Source organism: Oryx dammah, unplaced genomic scaffold (genome assembly GCF_014754425.2).
Source record: "Oryx dammah isolate SB20612 unplaced genomic scaffold, SCBI_Odam_1.1 HiC_scaffold_16, whole genome shotgun sequence".
NCBI lineage: Eukaryota > Metazoa > Chordata > Mammalia > Artiodactyla > Bovidae > Oryx > Oryx dammah.
The window spans coordinates 37,738,569-37,759,253 of NW_024070200.1; the positions used below are offsets into that span (position 1 = coordinate 37,738,569).

Below are 20,685 nucleotides of genomic sequence, written 5' to 3' on the forward strand. Positions count from 1 at the left end.
GAGGGACACTCCAGCTTCCAGGATGGCTGGCTCGGGGGTGCGAGGGATACGGTCTTTACCTCTATCTTGTTTTCAATGTAATCCCAGATCCCGAGCACCACAATCCGAAGAACAGTCTGGGGAGAGGAAGTGAGAAAAGAGGGCGTGGTTACTGCTCTTCCTACCTGCTTCCACCAGCAGAGAAGACCCCAGAGCTGAGAGTCCAAGGCTCTGCTTCCTTGGGAAGAGTCTTCCCCTAAGGGTATCTCGGTTCGTGTGCCCTCCCCAGCCCTGCCTTGAATGCCGCAGCTCAGGTCTGCATTGGCACTGGCGCCAGCCCCTGGCTCAGCACCCTCAGTGCACCCACTGAACACAGATACACTCTGAATCCTTGGAATGGACACTCAGAACTCTGCCTCCCTCTCCAGTCATCTCTTGCACTCCTGTCATGACACAAAGCTCTTGAAAACCTACAAGCATGCAATTCTTTCTCCTTTACCTTGTCTTCTCATGTAGCAAAGGCTGCTCCCCCACCCCCAATCTCTCTTCTCTTCTTACACAGTAATTGGAATTTCAGTATGGCCACCCAGAAAGACTACATTTCCCAGCCTTCCTTGCATCTGGAGCGGCCAAGTGAGCAAGTTCTGGCCAATGGCTTATGAGCAGAGCAGCTCTCAGTTGTGAGCTTTAAGGGATTAGTCTCTTCCTCCTCTTCTTCCCAAAGACTAGAATGTGGGCATGTCGGTGTGGTGGGGAGGTGTGTTCAATTAGGCACTGCTGGGTCCCCACCAGCCCCACATCACCACGTGAGCCTAAACAGCTGGTCCCACCTGTCCTTCCATGAGAGAGAAATGAATCCCATCTTGTTTAAGCCCCTGTGTTTTTGGTTTTCTTGTTAGAGCATCTTGGCCTGTGTGCTAACCAGCAGGGCCTCTTTCCCTTTCTCTACTTCTAAAGGCTTTCTTCTCCTTCTGGAAGTGAAAGTTGCTCAGTCCTGTCTGACTCTTTGACACCCCATGGACTATAGAGTCCACGGAATTCTCCAGGCCAGAATACTGGAGTGGGTAGCCTTTCCCTTCTCCAGGGAATCTTCCCAACCACTCAAACATCACCTCCCTGAAGCGCCTCTACCTTGCCCAGGCTTGGTGCCTCTTTCCTGGGTGTCCCTATAGTCCTCGGAAACATCAATCGCTGCTCTCCCCTCCCCCAGCACTTCATCTTACCTTGTGGTGACTGCCTGCCTGATGCCCCAATTAAGGAGGAGGAGACATTGTCTGATTTCTCTCCTTTATCCCAGTCTCTGGCATAGAGTGACACTGAGTGATACCCACCTGAGTGATGAATAAATGCATGACTGACTGATTCCTTAAAACCCTCCATAACTCATTTCAATGCCTCTGCCTTCTGGGGTGGTTTCCTCACCAAGAATACCTTTTTCTCCAAAGAAGATACTTAGAACCTGGTCTTGTATGACCCTGGTATAACTGTCTTAGGTCCTTCCCTGAACCAAGGTGAGAAGTTCACGGCAATTCCCTCCAGGTGGGGTCTGTTCTCCCACACGCCTATAGGATTGGGTTGGCCAAAAAGTTTGTTCAGAAAACCCACTCGAATTTTTTTTTTTTTTTGCCAACCCAATACAAGGTCAGCCACCTGAACTTGGCAAAAGCTGTAGAAAGCCTAAGGATCTCCATGTATACTTAGGCCACAAAAATGACTGGCTGCTAAAGTTTACCCCTTTCTCATGAAGGACTGTCCCGATTTCCATGAGGGGATGACAAGGAGGGATGCTGGTGGCGGCCTGTTATGTCACCATGTTAGAGAACACAGAGGGACACACATAGCCTGATGTCCCTTCCACGCGGTTCCCCGATCTCTCACTTAAGTGCACCGCAGCTCTGAGTGGGTGCAGAGGGAACTGGGTTGGTGGTCTGGTATCTTGAGGTCACAGCTCAGTAATGGGCTGGCTGTGTGGCCATGGACAAGTCAAATCCCCTCTCTGGGCCTGTTTCCTCTTCCGCTGGAGAGATGGGTTAGAAGATACACATTTTCCAGTTCTGTATGAGACTAACATTTGCCATCTGGGATGTATCAGTAGGTTGCAAATCCTGGGCTGGCCCTCTTCACACGTGACTCCTACTTTACAGAAGGGGAAGCTGATGCTCAGAGAGGTTAAGAAAGCTGCCCAAAGTCACTCAGGCATTGGGCAGTGAGTCAGTATCTGGACCCAGAGGTCGTTGACTCTGCGTTGTGTACTCAGGCTGCATGAGAACACCAGACTGTCCCAGTGTCTTCTGTTGTTCACGCCCTCGAATTGGGCTGACTTTGAAACTCAGCATTTGTCTCCTCTGAAAGAATACACCAGCCACATCCACCCCAAACACACAATTCTGAGGCTCCCAAAGCAGAAAGTCCTGGCTAGCACAGAGGGGAACAGGGTCTGGTCCAAATATGATTCCTCCTTCTGCCGCTCCTTTTGAGATTGTGGTAAAATACACACACACACACACACACACACACTTTAGACTCTGTGGCATAAAGTACATTCACATTATTGTGCAACCTTCACCATCATCCACCTCCGGAACTTTTTCATCTCCCCAAACTGAAACTCTTGTGCCCATTACATACTAATTCCCCGTCTCCCCCCTCCTGCAGCCCCTGGAAACCACTATTCCACTTTCCCTTCTCGGTTTGACTACTCTCAGAACCTCATTAAAAGGGAATCATCCTGCTTCTTTATAAACAAAGCAGCACTTACTGAAAAGTCAGTGGCCCAGGATGGGGAGTGAGGGGGAGGAGGTGGAGGAGGAAGGGAGCTGGCCAGGCTGAGACTCAGCCAGGAACCTGCAGAGGGGAGGGGCAGGCAGCATACATGCAGCCTCTGTGGTCTAGGAAGGGATGGAGGCTTGGTGAGCTCCTGGGCCAAAGTGGTGCCAGGAAGGCAAGCAGGACAGCAGAAGCGCCTGCCTCCCGCCTGCCTTCCTTGCTGGTCCATCCACATAGACCCCCACCCTCCCTGCCAACCGAGGGAGCCTTTTCTTTCTAGCCCAGCCCATGGAAACAGAACAGCTAAAAGCAGCTGTGGGGAAATGGCCTGGAACTGGTGGCTCTGAGTCAGGGTCAAAGCTGGAATGAGAACGCAGCTCTGAAACCCCCCACCCAGGGGCTTTTCTTTGCAGGTATCAAGCCATGCTGCCCTCCCACCTCACAGCCCCCACCATGGGTGTCACCCCAGTCGACTAACCCATTGATAGCTAGTGTTCCTCAAAGTGCTGGCAAGGACCCCCTGCTTCAGCAACATCTGGGTTGTTATTTGTTGTTCAGTTGCTAAGTCCTGTCTGACTCTTTATGACCCCGTGGACTGCAGCTCGCCAGACTTCCCTGTGCTTCACTATCTCCCGGAGTTTGCTCAGACTTATGTCCAGTGAGTCAAAGATGCTATCTAACCATCTCACGCTCTGTTGCCCCCTTCTCCTCCTGCCCTCACTCTTTCCCAGCACCAGGTTCTTTTCCAATGAGTCGGCTCTTTACATCAGGTGGCCAAAGTACTGGAGCTTTAACTTCAGCATCAGTCCTGGGGTTTTGTTTAAAATGAAGATTCCTGGACTCTCATGGAGATCCAGGATGTCAGGACCTCTGGGTGAAGGGCCCAGGAATTTGCCTTTTAAACAAACTCCCCTGGGGTCCCAAAAGAATAGCAGGGATGTATGAGGTAACAATGCCCTGGGTGAAACCAGGGAGGCCACATGCCCAGACGCAACAAGAAGAGAGTTCGACTAGGAATCAAAGGTCAGGGCCCCTTTCTGGTTCTGACTAACCCTTACTAACCATGGGACATTGGCCGAAGCCACCCACCCCCCACTCTAAGACCCTCAGTCTTGTGATCCTGCCCCCAAGCGCTGCAAAGGTCTTTAAGGCAGGGAGGAACTGAGGGACCTGTACCCTCAATTCCAGCTGCCTCTGTCCCTCCTGGGACTAAGTTTTCAGTCTCCTTCATTCCAGTCTCACCTTCCAGAGATGAGGTTGCTCTGACGTTCAAGACAGGCTTGGCAAAACCGTCAGGACGTCCCCATTTATCGTTTACTATAAGCCAAGGTCTTCTGCCATTTTACAGATACAGAAACTGAGGCTGAGAGGGGCAGGTAAGCCTTCTGGCTCCCAGGCCCCTCTTCCTTCCTACCCCAGGGCCCTCATCTTTTCCCTTGGGAAGCTCTGCTCTCAGGAGGGACGCCCCTCCCTTCTCCCCAGGGACGGGGCTCAGGCTTCAGGGAGCATGAGGGTGGGTGGGAAGACCTGACCGTGGCACCTGCAAAGAGTCGGACATGACTTAGCGACTGAACAACAACAACAACCCCTACTCCAGGCAGAGAGATTCCCTGGCTCATTGATTGGTGAGCAGAGTCGGGGCTGGCACCCTTGCCCCCCACAGACCCATCCCCAAAGCTGGGCCTACCAGCCAGGAAGAAGGAAGCAGCATGCATCTCGCCCTGAGCCTGTGCCCCTGCAACACTGCAGCTGGTGGGTTTGGGGAGTGCGGCGGGCTCTCTGGGGAGCCGCCTGGCCTAAGGAATACCCCTGGTGGGCACCAGGCCGCTGGGGGCCGACCCCTGGTGCTTCCTCAAGAAGCCTACCTACCCCTGGGCAAGTTTTCGCTGCCAAGATGGCTGCAGGCTCCCTCCCCTGCAAGCCCCCTTTTAAACTAGAGCAGCAAGAGCTAGGCACACTGCCCGGGATCCAGCTACAAGGAGAGCTTAGGAAATGGGAGCTGAAAGCAGTCTTCAACTTGTTCGCAGAAGAAAGGTTTATCGGGTGAGAAACCTTTCAGGGGTGACCGCAGGGCAGCACAAGCGCGCCCCCTGGAGTTAGGCGTTGATAAAACAGGAGCACTTCCCCGCTTCACCCTCAGGTCTTCCAAATGGGCGGGGGTCCAGGTGGTGACGGGAATCTGCCCGCTCCCTGGGCAGCCTCCGCCCTCGGGGTCCAGAGGTGACCCCGCACCAGACACCGTAGCCAGCAGGCGCACTGGCTGCACTGGCTCCATTTCCCCAGGTGGTTCCCAGCTACCTTAAAAGAATGGGTTCAAGGCCGGCAGGATAGAGCATGCTGGCGGCCACATGACCAAGGGCAGGACATTAAGCCCCTACATGACCCGGCTGTGTGCTCATGGTGCGGCGGGCTGCGGGAGGTGGGGGGCTACTGTGCTAGGCATGGGTAGGAGAGCCTGAAATCCACAAGACAAGCAGAGTTTGTTCTAGAACTCCCTCTCAGCATATGAACATCTCCACTTCCTCGGTCCTGAAACATCTCTCACTGACCCCAAGTCTCCCTTAAGCCAACCCCCCTGTCTCTTCTCCCAAGTTTCTGAAGAGGTGTCTCCACTAAACCCACTGCAACCTGACGCCGGCCCCCACCAAAACTGCTCGCACTTGGTAATTAGTGCTGACTCCTCAGCAGCTTGGGGGTGCACCCCTGGCTTCCTTGGTTGGTTCCCTTCCTTCCTTCTTTGGTTTCCAGGGTCCCAACCCCTCTGGATTCTCCTCCCACCTCCTGGCTACATCTTCTCAGTCAGCTTTCCATCCTCAAATTGTTTCCCTGGGCTCCATTTCTCCTCTCATGCTTCCTGGTCCCCAGATGACTGCACCCTTGGCTTCAACTCCCACCGGACACCTTGAGGCCTCCCTCCCTCCACTCGCCGCTCCCCCACTTCCTGCAGCAGTTTCTGGGCTTAGTGAAGGGGATCCCCATCCCCTCTTAGGAGACCAGTCCCCCTCCCCCTCCAAGTCATGCTTGGCCCCTCTCTTGCTCACATGCTCCCCTTGATGCTGGCCAGTCCCCACATCCTGTCCCCCTCCCCCTCCAAGTCATGCTTGGCCCCTCTCTTGCCCACATGCTCCCCTCGATCCTGGCCAGTCCCCACATCCTGCAGTTTAGCTCCTTCAACTCCGTCCAGCTTGTTCCTTCCTCCGTCCTGCTTCCACTGCTCTGGGTCAAACCTTTAACCCCGAAGCTGAACCAATAGTCCCCAAACTCCAGTCCTCCTCCCACTTCCAACACCCACTCCTCCCTGCCTTACCTGGGCAATTTCTCTAAAAGGCCAATTTCATCACTTCCCTCTCCTGCTTGGAGCCTCCTCCCCACTCTGAACACGATGCCCCGATCCTGAGCAAGCCACCCTACTCCTGAACAAGATGTCCCATTCTTGAGCAAGACCTGGAAAGGACCTCGTGACCTGGCCTGGTCCCCAGGACATCTCTCACCACCTCCCCTGCCACAGACAACACCCCAACATGCTGTGGTCACTCTTTCTTGGTCCCTTGTTCACTCTGTGACCACTGCCTGAAGGCCCTCCATGCCCACCCCCACCTGGGAGCTCACACATCCAGCAGCAGCTTGCAGCCCCTCTGAGGTCTCCCACTGACTGCAGTGGGAGATTTAAGCTCACTTTCTTGTTCCCATTATACACGTCTGCTTGGCTCCTTCCCAATAGACGGTAAACCCCTGAACTGGGCCTGTGTCTTGATTATCAGGGCAGAATCCTCATGCCCAGCACCACCTACAGAACCAGCACCTGGCACAGAGTCACTCAAAAGTAGGAGCCAGATGAATAAGTGAGAGCTTCCACTTTTCAGGTGCCTCCTCTGTGCTTCCCAGGTGGCACTAGTGGCAAAGAACCTGCCTGCCAATGCAGGAGACTTGAAAGATGCAGGTTTGATCCCTGGGTTGGGAAGATCCCCTGGAGAAGGAAATAGCTACCCACTCCCAGTGGTCTTGCCTGGAGAATCCAACAGACAGAGGAGCCTGGTGGACTACAGTCCATAGGATCACAGAGTTAGACACAACTGAAGCGACTTAGCACGCGTGCACCTCTGTGCCAGGCTCTGTCAGGCACTGGGAGATTAATTTTACGGGTCATCTTGGCTGGGCCACAGGTATTCCGATGTCTGGCCAGACATCATTTTGGGGTGTGTCTAGGAGGGTGTTTCTGATGAGATTATCATTTGAACCAGGAGACTTGAGTAAAAGCAGACTGCCCTCCCCAACGTGAGTGAGTCTCATTCTTTTCAATCCACCGAAGGGCCAAAGAAAGCAAAAGGAGGAAGGATCTGCTCTCTCTGCTCTAACAGCCAAAGTTAAAAGAAACCTTGATCAACTGATGTGTGGATACACCAAGTATGGTCTACCCATACAAGGGAAGAGTGCTGAGACATGAAAAGGACCCAGGCACCGAACCACACTCCATGTGAATGAACTTGAAAACATGCTGCGTGAGAGAGCCAGACACAAAAAGTCATATATTGAATATTTCCACTTTCATGAAATATCCAGAATAGTTAAGTTCATAGAATAGGAAAGCAGACTGGTGTGGTTGGCAGGGGCTGCAGGAAAGGGGGAGTGGGGGACTGGCCACTTGGTGGGGACAGCGTTTCCTTTGTGGGTGATGAAAATGCTTTAGAACTAGGAAGGGGCGATGGTTACACAGCACTGGGTGCTAAAGGCCACTGAACCTTTAAAAGGCTGTTATGTCGGGACTTCCCTGGTGGTCCAGTGGTTAAGAATCTGCCTGCCAATGCAGGGGACACAGGTTCGATCCCTGGTCTGGGATGATCCCACATGCCTCTGAGCAGCTAAGCCCCTGTGCCACAGCTACTAAGCCTGCACACTCCAGAGCCTGCGCTCTACAGCAAGAGGAGCCACCTCGATGAGTAGCCCGCACACCGCAATGAAGAGTAACACCCCTCTTGCCATGATTAGAGAAAGCCTCCATGCAGCAACAAAGACCCATCACAGCCAAGAATCAATTGATAAAAATAAAAGGCTCTGTTTTGTGACTTTCACCTCAATAGAATCCTAATAACAATAAACAGAAGGAAGAAGCAGCAGCTGCTGCCCCTGCCTTGAGGCTCCCATCTACAAGGTCAGCCGTGGGCTAGCTTTCCCCTCTTCCAGGAAAAGGAGCTGGGCCTCTTTGCATCTCCACCCTGGCTAGGGAACAGGGCCAACACCCCATGACCTGCACACAGGCCCTGCTGCAGGGTGACCCAGCCTGGCTGGGCCCCCAGGCCTCATGGAGTCTCAGGAAGAGAAGCAGCTGGCCTCCCCAGTTGCAAGTGACCACTGGGCCTGATCTCAGCCAAGGGCGGTTTGGAAACACAGTTTGCACAACTGTCCATCTGGATTCAGAAGGCTCTGCCCCATCTCAGTGCTGCAGGGCCCCATAGAAGCAGGAGGAAGCGGGATGACCCTGCCTGACACGGCCCAGGAAGCTGCCCAGGCATCCACATTCACCTCGTGCCCCTGCAGGGACCCTGCCTGGCCTGACTGAGTGTGGGGCGCCTACTCTCACTACACTGAGAAGCATCTGCCTTGCTGCTGAAGAGCTTGGCCTGTTTGAATAGATGTCAGTTCCTCAAACTGAATTACCATATGTAAAAGAGATGACCAGTGCAAGTTCAATGCATGATGCTTCATCATGGAGGATACCCAAAACCAGTGCTCTGGGAAAACCCAGGGGGATAAGGTGGGGAGGCAGTGGGGAGGGGGGATTCAGGATGGGGGGACAGATGTATACCTGTGGCTGATCCATGTGGATGTATGGCAAAAACCATCACAATATTGTAAAGTAATTAATTCTCCAATTAAATTTAATTAATTGATTTTAAAAATTGATGTCTCACACTAAGCCCAAAGCAGCCCCATACTTCTCTTCAGACTTAGCTCTGTGCTCTGGGGCATCTTCCCTGGAGCAGCCCCCAGAGCTCTGAGATGGGCAAGGACGGGCTGGCGTTCACACACCCACCCAGAGGCCTGCATCCGTGCCGCCCATCTTCCTGAAGGCCTGGCAGCTTTCTGCTCCCCCACAGCCTCAGTTTCCTAACTCACAAAATGTCCTGCCCGACTTGGGGACTGTCCTCAAGCTCAGCTGAGAGGTGGGGTGGGACGTGGCTCAGGACTAGGTGACCGGCCGCCTGGCCCCAGGAGCCCTTTGGGTGGGACCTTCCTGGACTCCACACCCACCCCCGGCCGGCGGCCATGGCCCTGGACGCTCCCCAGAAGGACAAGGGCCAGCCCTGAAGGGGCGGCACTGGCTTCTCCCTAGGCGAGGGGGGGTGCTGGGTCTGTGGTCAGAGGTTTCACAGGGTTGGGCCTTCTCTTTCTCAGTTGCTGGCCCAGACCTTTCCCTCAGATTCTTAGTCTGCTCCCCGCCTGCGTGCACCAGGGCCAAGGGGGGTGGGCAGGGAAGGGGCATGCAGCAGCGACACCCCAGACAAGAGTCCGGAGCCTTGGGCCCCATTTTGGTGGAAACCGGCTACGTGACCCTGGGCTGCGGTCCTCATCTGCATGGTTTTAAAGGGACGCTTTTGGCATTTTCAGCAGGCAAATCTGCAAGCCTGCTCCACGGTGGAGGGACAGTTGACTCCTGCTAGAGGTGCCCCTGTCACCGTGAGAAGCACAAACACCTTCACACACTTTCAACCCTTCGGGGAGTAGGGGGTGGGGGCTTCTGTGGCAACGGTCCCCAAGCTTTTTGGCACCAGGGACTGGTTTTGTGGAAGACAAGTTTTCCTCAGATGGGCAGGGGGCATGCGTGGTAATTAACGTGAGCCTGAGCCATGGGGAGGGATGGGAACACAGATGAAGCTTCGCTCCCTTGCCCTCTGCTTGGTTCCTAACAGGCCTCACCTGGGTCAGCACCGGTCCACAGCCTGGGGCTGGGGCCCCGGCTCTGTGGGACGGCTCTAACCTCTTCGGATGCTAGGTTCTCCTGGGAGCTCCGGGGACACCCAGGCTCTCGAGCTGGGCTGCCCCTCATGAGGGGGTGGCTATGCTGGGGAAGGCAGGTCTCCTTACTTTCCTGTTATCCATCTCCCTGCTGAGCCTGTGGGAAGCCCAGCCCCCTTCCATGGTGTGGAGGCAGGGCGGGGGGCGGGTGAGGGTCTAAAGCCATGATGCCTCTACACAGGGGCTTGTCTGTTTCAGGTGGCTCGTCTCTAGCAGTGACAGGAAGGGAATGCCAAATTAACGCTGGGTAATAAATTCTGTGAACCCAATAAAACCAAAGCGGAGGGATAGATGGAAGAACCGCAGCAACTGATTAAACATTTTTGTTGGCAGCCACAGACACATGGCACATTTTCCAAGGCTTCTGCATCAAGCAGACATCTGGCCACGGCCCGTGTATGTGTGGGAGGGAGCCCCGGTGAGCGGAGACAAGGGGGCCCCCCGGCCGGAGACAAGGACCCTCCAAGGGGCAGCAGGCCGGGGAACAGGCACTATCTAGGAGCCGAAGCATCTCTGGGGCGATGACCTTGGTGAGTTGGTGGGGACACCTCCCAGGACGGGGAGTGTTGGGTCTGCCCCCTCAGCCTGAGCCCAGGCTCACTGGCCAACTTCGTGGGCTGCAGGAGCCGAGGCCCGGGAAGAGAATGTTCCGGGTGTGGAATGCCTGCTGCCCAGCCCAGCACACCCCACGCCCAGGCTGAGGATTCTGGACTCCAGGCCTACGGGGCCTGGGCCTCCCCTGAGTCTGTGAGAAAGAGTGCATGCCACTAGCCAGTGTCAGAGCTGGCCCACCGAGAGCCCCGGGCACGAGAGGATCCCGGGTGCCTGACTTCCCGGATTCCCTGATCACATCACAAAACACTCTCTACTTGCATCCCTCCACCCACATCACTGCTCTCCCAGAGCACCCTTCCTACCTTTGAGGCCCTGCTGTGCTCTGGGACTCAGAGTCCCCTCTGCTTCTGAGCTGGTGTGAGCTGTGTGTGTACATGTGCGCACATGTGTGTGTGTGCACAAGCCTACACACCTCCCCAACAGGCTCTGCACCGTATTCCTTTCTGACTTCCTCCCCATGCCTCCTGACCACATTGAGAGGCCCCAGTGGGACTCTGCCCGGGGTAATCTGGACCTGTGGCAGTGCGGGGTGAGGGCACACGGAGCCGGCCAGCGGCCAGCTGACTCGGGCCCATCTTCTGTTAGGAAGAACAGGGCTGCCACACAAAACTCTCTAGTTCTATAAAGACCCGCCGCCCACAGGAGGAGGCCCAGTCTTCTCAGCCTCCCCTGCAGGCCCTGCCAGGAACAGCCCCAAGTCAATGCTCCGAAATGCAGGCAGGGGTCACTGTGACAGGCCTGGAGCCGCTCAGAGGACTGGCCACTCACCCTTCCATCAAGGCAGCGGAACTGGGCCGAGACCCTGGTTCCTATGCATTTCAGATGCACTCAAGGCTCTCAGCTCCCGTCAAAACCCAGGGCTTGGACTTCCACGTGATTTTTCCCTCTTATCTCACAAACAGAGATATGGGCTGGGGCTTTATCAGCTGACTCTAGCAATGGCAAAGGGCATCTGTGCTCCCTGACGCCAGACACATGCCTCTTTGCTCCCACAGGAGGGTTACAACTCAGTCGAGCCAGACCCTGTGCCCCCTGAAAACCTGGGTCAAGTCCACTGCCTGGCCCGTGACTCCAACTCTCTGCCTCCTGAGCCTTGGACCCCTGTTCACCCAGGACCACAGCCACGGGCTCCCCACTCCAGGCCCCTGGGCTTTGGCCCAGCCTCTGCCTGCTCCTCACCAGCTGCATGAACCATCTGCTCTCTCTCAACTGCCTCCCACTCAGCCTCACCTTCACAGAGGTCACCATCCGCCCCTTACCTGGACGACACCTGCTCACCACCCGGGCCACCCGGCGAGGCCTAGCACACAACTTCGCTCCCCGTATTGTGTCTCCCTCTTTGCAGCTTCGAGGGCCAAGAGACTAAAGCTTCATCTCCCTGGGACAGGAGTTGCCCTAAAGAGATGGTCACAGGGCCCAAGTCTCAACCCACCTCTGAGAAGAACACCGAGAGGATGACCAGGCTGATCCAGTGTATCACGCCGGCAAACTGGAACGCACTGGAAACTGCAAGCACAGTAACGGGGGTCAATTTTAGGAGCAAGGAATGAGGCCCATCAGCAAAGCGGGCTTCGTGGCCTGGAGGCAGGCCTCCAGGAGCCTGGAGAGTGAGCATTTGGATTAGGAAGCAATCGGGCCAGAGAATGTGAGGGAGCTTTAAGGGCTGTCTGCAACAGAGGTGGAGGGAGGTGGGTGGGTCTGTGATGCTGTTTTTCCTTCTATTCGAGAGGCTGCCTCCATCTCCCCACAGGCTACCTCTGAGTTCCAGCTCGGTCCCACCAGCCGCTGTGGGCTTGGTGCCCAGAAAGGAGCCTTCCAGAGGGGGCTTACAGAGACATCCAGGGCTCTTGGACCAGGGGAGGCAGCTTTGGTCAGATCTAGATGAGCTTTCAGAAATCCCCACCATAACTGACCCCCAAAGCACTGTGCGCTGTGAGTGGGATTTAAGGCAAGCTTCCTTTGACTTCTCATTCCGAAAATTCTGAGTGGCTGAGATGTTAGCCAGGGTATTCTGGGGAGAAGACTGGAGCTGGGACTGGCAGAGGGAGCTGGGGGTGGGGAGGGGATGTCAGCCTCCTGAAAGCGGCACAGCTTCCCGCCTCCAGAGCGTGAGCAGGGAGTGCCAGCAGCCACTGAAACTCCCACCCCACCATCCACCAGACAGCCCTTGGCACTAAGGCACCACCCCTGGGCTCACAATATAGGAGCCCTGAGGCTAACAGTAGGGTGCTGGGGCCCAGGACAAGGGCAGGTGGGCTTTGACAGAGAGAGGGCAGAAGGGGATGCCGCTCAGAGGGCCAGCCCCAAAGAGACAGTGGTAGCAGTGGGTGACCTCGAGTGGCATGGCAGGGCTGAAACAAGGCGCAGGAATGCTGCTGGGAGCACGCTTCCCTACTGCGCTCTGGCCAGGCCTGCTCAGCACGTAGCTCAGCTCCCCTGGGAGCCCAGGAAAAATGCCCTGAGCCATCAGTGGGGCAGGCTGGCCAAAGAGAGGAACCCACAGCATCCCCAAAAGTCTGAGATGGGCCTGCCCTAGGGGGCAGGTGGAAACGAAGTCCTGGACCACGTCCAGGGTCAGAAAGCTGCAATGCCAGGTTCCAGGTGGGAGACTTTGGGGCCCCTTGCTTGAGGCCAATACGAGCCTCAGAAGGCAAGGCCTGCCCCACTGTGGGTAACATGAAGATGAGTGGGAACTGGGAGGCTGAGGCCTGCATGATTCTGAAGGGACCTCCAGATGATTCTGGAAACATAAAATCTCTCCCCATTATTTCTCAAATGAATTCCTGGGCCTTCTTTTACGGTTCGCTTTAGAAGAGCAATAAATCTCTGACTGTGCATTTTATGGAATTTAAGATGCCTTTTATGAGCTGCTATTGGATCTCCCACCAAAATCAATCTCCTGGATACATAATTTTAAGCAAAATTCCAGTGTCGGCCGTGTTCTCAGTCCTACCCAATGCCTGAGCGGCCAAGGGCCCTGGGTATAACCCACAACAGGGAAAGAAAGACTCTGTTATGGTCAGACCTCATAAAAAGCAGATGGAGGGATGAGTGGGAGGGAAAACAGACAACACAGTATAATTGAAGACAGGCTGAGTGTAAAATCAGCGCTGGTTACTTTCTGCTGGAAGATACGGTGATTAGAACCAAGGGGCCACCAGATGTACAAAGCCAAGGAGGCTCATCAGACAAAAGCAACTCTGTACTCTCCACCGCCCTCTTGGAGAGGAGGGAAGGCTAACAGGTTGGCAGGAGCTCTGATGGACCCTGAGTGCAGAAACTCCAGTAAAGGACCTGGGGGCAACTGAGAAAACAAGTCTAAGATGACAGAACAGGTCTGGGGGTGGCTGGATCAATAGTCCTGGATTTTGCCAATGGATGGGAAGGAAATCTCTCAGAGGGCCAACAAGTTCATTTCTTTTTTTATTTGCATTTGAATGAACCATCCTCTGACTAGGGGACCTCTGGGGATCCAAAGAGCACTCACTCACCCAAAGCCAAGAGTCAAGGCCCTTGGCCCTTCGTGCTGGTACACCAAAAGGGATCTACAAGGGGCTAGGGGCAGGAAGAGGACCCTCTGCTCTGATGGTTGTGCTGCCAAGGGCACCTGGAAGGACAGAAGAGGCCAGCAGGCCAGCAGCCACCACGTGCATCAGGCTCCCATCAAAGCAGGACAGACACCAACAGGACCAGGGTGAGGAAGAAAACTGGCGTGCTGGCTCGACATCCCAGCTCCAATACCTCTCACCAAGGGGAGTCTAACTTCTCCCAAGCTTCATTCCCATATCCATAGAAAGGGGTAACAGCTGTCTTGCCTGTCTCCCAGGGTTGCTATTAGGATCAGAGAAGTGCTTTCAAAATGATCACGTTATAGACACGTAACCCTGCAAACTTATAACTGGTTAAAAATATAAGGAATCCTAGCATCGCTGTGGCTGCTGTCATCATAGGCTACTACCAAGTGAGACACCTCCACACGTGGGAGCTCTAAGCTATGGAAAATCCCAATCTGGAAGATTCCAAATGGAAACAATTAAAAAAAAAAGGTGCACAGAGGGGTCCCCAACGTTTTGGATCTTATCAGTTGCTGATCATGGCATGCTGGGGAGGGGGAGTGGCTGGATGGGGGGAGCAAACGATGCTGGGGTGACAGAGAGAGAGGCTGCCAGATGCTTTCTTCCCCGTGGTCACCCCCATGAGCTATGGGGCCGGGGGGTGAGGGGGTGGGGACTGCTGTCGGGCCGGGGGCAGATCTCACTGGTGGTTGGGGACCCCTGATGGATGCACATGGAATATTGACATCATATGTGTTTGCATATGTATCTTTCTTGCTACTCACACTGGAGAAGCTTTATATCTATTAGAAGTTCCAGAGTCAGGAGAATCACCACCAGTATTACACAGGTTACCAGGAAACCGTTGACACTCGCACTGAGCAAAAATACCTGCCACACGGCTGCCCTCTTCCCACAGCACGGCTTCAGCCAGGTAGACCTGCGGGACAAGAGTGGGGGAGGGGGCATGAGCGGGGGAGGGCCCACTGCAGCCCTGCCCTCAGACCCCGTCCCCGCCCCCACCACCTCCCACTCCCCAGCTCGCACCCTCTTCATGGGGCACTGTGCAGAAACATCTCACTGAGAGATGCAGCTTCATTTACAGGCTGACCCGGGCTGCTCACAGCATCTCCCTGAGCTCCAGTCTCCTCATCTTTAAAACGGGAACAAAACCACATCTCACAGCCTTGTTGTAAAGACGGAAGATCACAAAGGTTGGTGGAGAGGCTGGCTATGTGATAAGTACTGCATGAATTATTATCATTATTACACTTATTACTATAGGGCTTCCCTGGTGGCTCAGTGGTAAAGAATCTGCCTGCCATGCATGAGACCTGGGTTTGATCCCTGGGTTGGGAAGATCCCCTGGAGAAGGGCTTGGCAACCTACTCCAGTATTCTTGCCCGGAGAATCCCCATGGACAGAGGAGCCTGGCGGGCTACAGTCCATGGGGTCCAAAGAGTTGGACACAACTGAGTGACTAACACTTTTACACTTTCACTTTATTATTATACTTCTGTGCAGTGTCAGAATGGAGCACACATTCTACATTTAGGAGACCCTCAAACCACCTCTAACAAGTGCTCAGTGAATTAATAAGAGAATTTTCTTTTTTTTTTTCCCCAGTTATATAAGAAAAGATTTGAAGTAGATCTTTGCTTCTCAAAGCAGACTGTAAGAAACATTAATTCCACAGAACATTAATGGTTGTTACTCAAGAAAAAGTTTCCATGGTTGGGTAAGTTTTGGAAAATTTGCATCAAGGTTAAATGGATTATTTTTCTTTGCAGGACATTTTAGTGCCATTAATACGCTATCATACACCAACGGACTCCAAAAGGAATTACAGAATCAGTGTTTCCCAAGCGCACTATCCCATGGGACACTTTTGTATGTAGCATCTGGAGGGACTAGTGGTCCATGGACCATCTTTTGGGAAACCCTTGACTACACGATCGTGAACATACTCAGACATGCGGCCACCGAGGATGAAATCTTTCCTGAGTAGGCCTGGATGTGGAGAGAAGGCAGAGAATCAGAGCCGGTAGGTCTCTGAGCACACTTGATCCACTGCCTTCAGGAACACAAGACTCTGCTGATAAGGGGATGCCTCTAAGAAGGTCTTGGGATGGTGAGGTCAAAACTCACTGCCTTGGTAGGTTATTTATGGGCTGGACCCTCCTGCCTGCCTTGACGAGGAGGAATTAGGTGCCCTGGAGCACCAGTGGCTGGGGCCTTCTCGCTTCTGGTTGACCTTTCATCTCCTGGGGCCATGCCAAAGGCATTCTAGACCTCTGCTTCCCCATATGTAAAATCCCTTAACCTCCAGGGTCATTGAAAATTAAACGAGAAAATGTATCTGACCTGGAAGGAACCATGCAGCTGATGACGATGGTGATGGTGGTGATGATGGTGGTGGTAATGATGATGATAAATTATCTGATGGCCCAAAGATTCGGCCATCACCCCTGTCTTTCCTGTCCTGCGGGAGCAGCCGGCTGGAGCCTGCTGCACAGCGGCCAGGACCCTCCCTCAAAGACCCTGAGGGTGTTGCTGGAGGGGGACTCCTGCCTTGACGTGCTTCCTTCTCCCCAAAGGAATACTGTGGGTGCTTCCAAAAGGAGATTTCTTCCTCACAATCCAGACAGGGAAGGCTCGAAGGAGGCCCCAGCTGTGGGAAGGTGGGGCAAAGCTCGTGGCTCTTCAAGGAAACCTGGCTTATTCAAATCTTTCTTGGATGTTTTCCAAAACCTATGGGAATGATAGGTGTCCTTGGCTCCAGGGGAAAAAACTGGGGGTTCAATCCCCAGCCTCAGAAGCTGGTCCCAGGAAGAGGAAGGGGAATTCCATCAGGTAATGGGGAAGGGTGGGAGGCACCATGGACAGGCAGAGGGTGACTGATGTGACCCCCAAGCACACGGCCAAGAGTGTGGCTGGGGTGAGGGGTGAGGAGAGCTGCCAGGTAGAAGGGAGGGTTCTCACTGGGGACAAGAGGGACTGGAGGCCAGACTGAAGGCGGGTTTCAAAGTCCCCTGCAGAACCACCTCGCTCCACCTTCCTGAAGGTTCACGAGGGCTGCCCACAACCCTGGATCTTAGCAGAAAGGTCGAGAAGTGATTGGCGGCCCACGACTAATAGGCTGCAGGATAAACCTCAAACCAACACCACGCAGACCTCAGGAGGGTTGCCAGAGAAAGTACAGGATAAACAGGTAAATCTTGGATAAGCAATCAACAATCTTCTACTATACGTGTGTCCCAGTCACTGCACTGGGCTTCCCAGGTGGCTCAGCGGGTAAAAGAAACCGCCTGGCGGCGCTAGTGGTAAAGAATCCACCTGCCTAAAACAGGAGACGTAACAGAAGCGGGTTCAGTCCCTGGGTTGGGAAGTCCCCCTGCGGGAGGGCATGGCTACCCACTCCAGTATTCTTGCCTGGAGAATCCCATGGACAGAGGAGCCTGGTGGGCTACAGTCCATGGGGTCATAGACTCGAACACGACTGAAGTGACCGAGCAAGCAGGCATGCGCAATCATTGCATGCTTACACTAAAAAAATAACACAACTCATTGTTTATCCAAAACTCAAATTTAACTGGGTGCCCTGTAACCTTATCTGCTAAATCTGACAGCCCTAAATTCAGAGCAGAGGGGGCTTAAGGCGGGTCTGATGAGGGTGGCTGGGGTAAGTCAGAGGGATGCATGGGAACCCTGGGAAACAGGTGAGAAGCCAGCATCAGGGAAGGAAAGACCAGGAGAGGGACACTACTGGGAGGACTGTGCGTCTGTGCAGGAGATCAGGAAATAAGGACTAGGGCAGCCAGCTCAGAGGGACAGCCGTGTCCCACCTGGCCGAGGCCCAGAGAAGCCTAAAGGCTCTGCCCACAGGGGCTATCAGCGGTGCATGCTTTTGTGTGTATGAAAGATCCCTTTGGATTAAAAAAAAAATTATTTATTTTGCTGCACCAGGTCTTAGTTGCGGGGTGTAGAATCTTTATTTGTGCTATGTGAACTCTTCATTGTAGGATGTTGGAGCTAGTTCCCTGACCAGGGATCGAACTAGGGCCCCCTGCATCAGGAGCTCAGAGTCTCAGCCACTGGACCACCAGGGAAGTCAGACCCTTTGAATTCTAAGGCAGCCTTGGCCCTCATCACCGACTGGCGTCCTCTCCTCCTGGTCCATGCTGAGGGAGTCATGCCTTCTTTTCTCACCAGCCCCCTTCCGGGGGCCCTGTTATCTTTTTGCACCTCTCACCCCGGTTCTCGCCCAGCGCCAGCTGCCTCAGCACGTCCTCTGGAAGCTTCCTGCCGCCCTCTGCCCTCCTGTTCACTCCTCCCCAAGGCCACAAGCACTTTCACGGCCCGGTCCCAGAGGAGACCCAGCTCCAATTCCACATCCTCCCTGAAACCCAGTCCAATCGTCTGCGGCCCCTAAACCGATGCCATTTCACTGTCACCTGAAATCTGAGGCAAGCGCTTTCCACCTGATGAATAAAAAAGGGCAGCTGCCAAGGCCATTTGCCGGGCTGCTGCCACGCCGGGCACCAGAGGAAGACATGCCTGTACGCCCAACAGGGTCAGGGGGCACCTGTTCTCCTCCGTGCCTGCGCATCCCGGAAGCATGGGTATACCCCTCAGAGCCCGAGCCTTCCACCCTGAGAAGTAGCTCCTGTACTTCTTCAAGTAGCAGTCTTTCCCTCTAAAAAGGAGACTCCAAGCTTGAGCTGCCTCCCTGGGAGGGAAAAGTCATTTTATGTTGCCGTTTCAAATGTTAAGATGTTGCTTTTTATTTTCTTGGGCGGTTGGAAAAACTTCCTAAGCAGACCCAGGTTTGGTTACTGGGAAGTGGTCAGTACTCAGTGGGGACGTGTAGTTTGAAGCTGACAATGCCGGCCTGGCCCTGGCACCATGGCATCCCTTAGGGGGCAGGATTCAGGAACCAGGCTGGGGAAGGTCTAGAAGTCAAGTGCATGCCAGACACCCTAGGTGCCCTACCCTAGGCAGGCACTGTGACCCAGACAGGCAGCAGCTCTCGGGCTGCCCTTCCAGTGGGTGAGAGTCAGACCATAAATGTCACGAATGAGGAAATTAGGAATTTCCCCAGTGGTCCAGTGGTTAAGAATCCGCCTGCCAATGCAGGGGACACGGGTTCGATCCCTGGCCCGGGAGGATCCCACGTGCCGCAGAGCAACTAAACCCCTGCGCCACAACTACTGAGCCTGTGCCCCAGAGCCCATGCTCGGCAACAAGAGAAGCCTCCGCAGTGACAAGCCCGGGCACCAGAACTAGAGACTAGCTCCTGCTCGCCACCACGAGAGAAAGCCGGTGTGCGGCGGTGAAGACCCAATGCAGCCGAAGTGTAGATAAACGGAATTAATTCATTAAAACAGGTTAGGAAATTAGATGGTGTGCAACAAGGTGGTGGGTTCTGTGGAGGAAAAGAGGGGCATGAAGGGTGGCATTTCAACCTAGGCGGTCAGGGTAGGCCTTGCCCAGAAACTGCCATTGTAAGCAAGAGCCGGAGGGAGTGAGGCTGTGCATATCTGAGGGCGCGGTGGCCGTGTACAGGAAACAGGCACTGTTTGTGGTAAAATTCTATTGGACTCCCAAGGAATCTCTGGCAGAGTAAACACCAGAAGGGCAGGATCTGGGAGCTGGGCTGGGGGTGGGGGAGGTGGGGCTCCCACTTTAGGCTGGGGGCAGTTTACCTAACCCACCCGGGGCGGGTGCTGCAGGCATTCCCACAGCCCTTGGGGCAACCAATGCAGTTCCTAAAGAACCTCAAGTGAAAGTGTTAGTCACTCTGTTATGTCCAACTCTGCGACCCCATGGACTGTATAGCCCACCAGGCTCCTCTGTCCAAGAAATTCTCCAGGCAAGAATACTGGAGTGGATTGCCATTCCCTTCTCCAGGGGATCTTCCCAACCCAGGGATTGAACCCAGGTCTCCTGCATTGCAGGTGGATTCTTTACCTTCTGAGCCGCCTTGGGAAGCCCCCAAGAACCCAGGGCAGTTGCAAACAGAGCCCAAGACTGCCTCAGTCCTGTGTTTCCACTCCCGCACCAGCCCAGGGGTCCCCCCGGCCCTGCTCTGCCTTCAGCTACCATCCCTCAACCATGTCCATCTGGAGGTGACTTCCTGTGACCCCTCTGTTTGCACAAGTTCAAGAAATGCGATTCACACACGCTCTATGTGAACCCCAGAGCAATACACATGGGGGTGGACTCAGCTGCAGCAGGTGGAGGGAGACCACCCATCAAGGAAAGCACAGCATCCAGGGATCCAGTAGCTGCTGAGGAGTGGCTGCCTGGGGCAGGAAGGCTGCAGTCCACAACCAGCTCGATGGTTCTCAACCTTGGCTGGTCCGAGGACCACTAAGAAAGCTTAAAAACATTGCAGTGCCTGGGCCACACACCATATCATTCAAAACACAACCTCTAGGGTGGGACTCAGGCCTCAGTAATTTTTGATCTCCTTGGAAGATCCCCTGGAAAAGGGAGTGGCAACCCACTCCAGTATTCTTGCCTGAAGGATGCCATGGACAGAGGAGCCTGGTGGGCTACAGTCCATGGGGTCGCAAAGAGTGAGACACAATTGAGCAACTAACACTTTCACCAAGTGCAGTTGAACTTGAGAACCACTGTCTTTGGTCTCCGATGCCCAGTGGACTCTGGGAACCACCAGCAGCAGCATCACCTGGGGCTTGTTAGAAACGCAGACTCTTGGGCCTCCCCATAACCCATGGAAGCACTGTCTGCA

General features: G+C 54.4%; 1 protein-coding gene across 2 annotated transcripts in view; it reads right to left on the reverse strand.

The window, feature by feature from the left end:
• The window catches only part of TMEM266 (transmembrane protein 266), a 127,194-nt gene that overhangs the window by 32,466 nt on the left and 74,043 nt on the right, over positions 1 to 20,685 (reverse strand). The window contains exons 4-6 of one of the 2 annotated variants that reach the window (XM_040257323.1): positions 14,714 to 14,868; positions 11,807 to 11,880; positions 60 to 116 (exon numbers count right to left, since the gene is read on the reverse strand). In XM_040257323.1, the coding sequence (XP_040113257.1) occupies positions 60 to 116; positions 11,807 to 11,880; positions 14,714 to 14,868 (286 nt within the window). The remainder of the gene's footprint in view (positions 1 to 59; positions 117 to 11,806; positions 11,881 to 14,713; positions 14,869 to 20,685) is intronic. The other variant, XM_040257324.1, reaches the window with a different exon arrangement.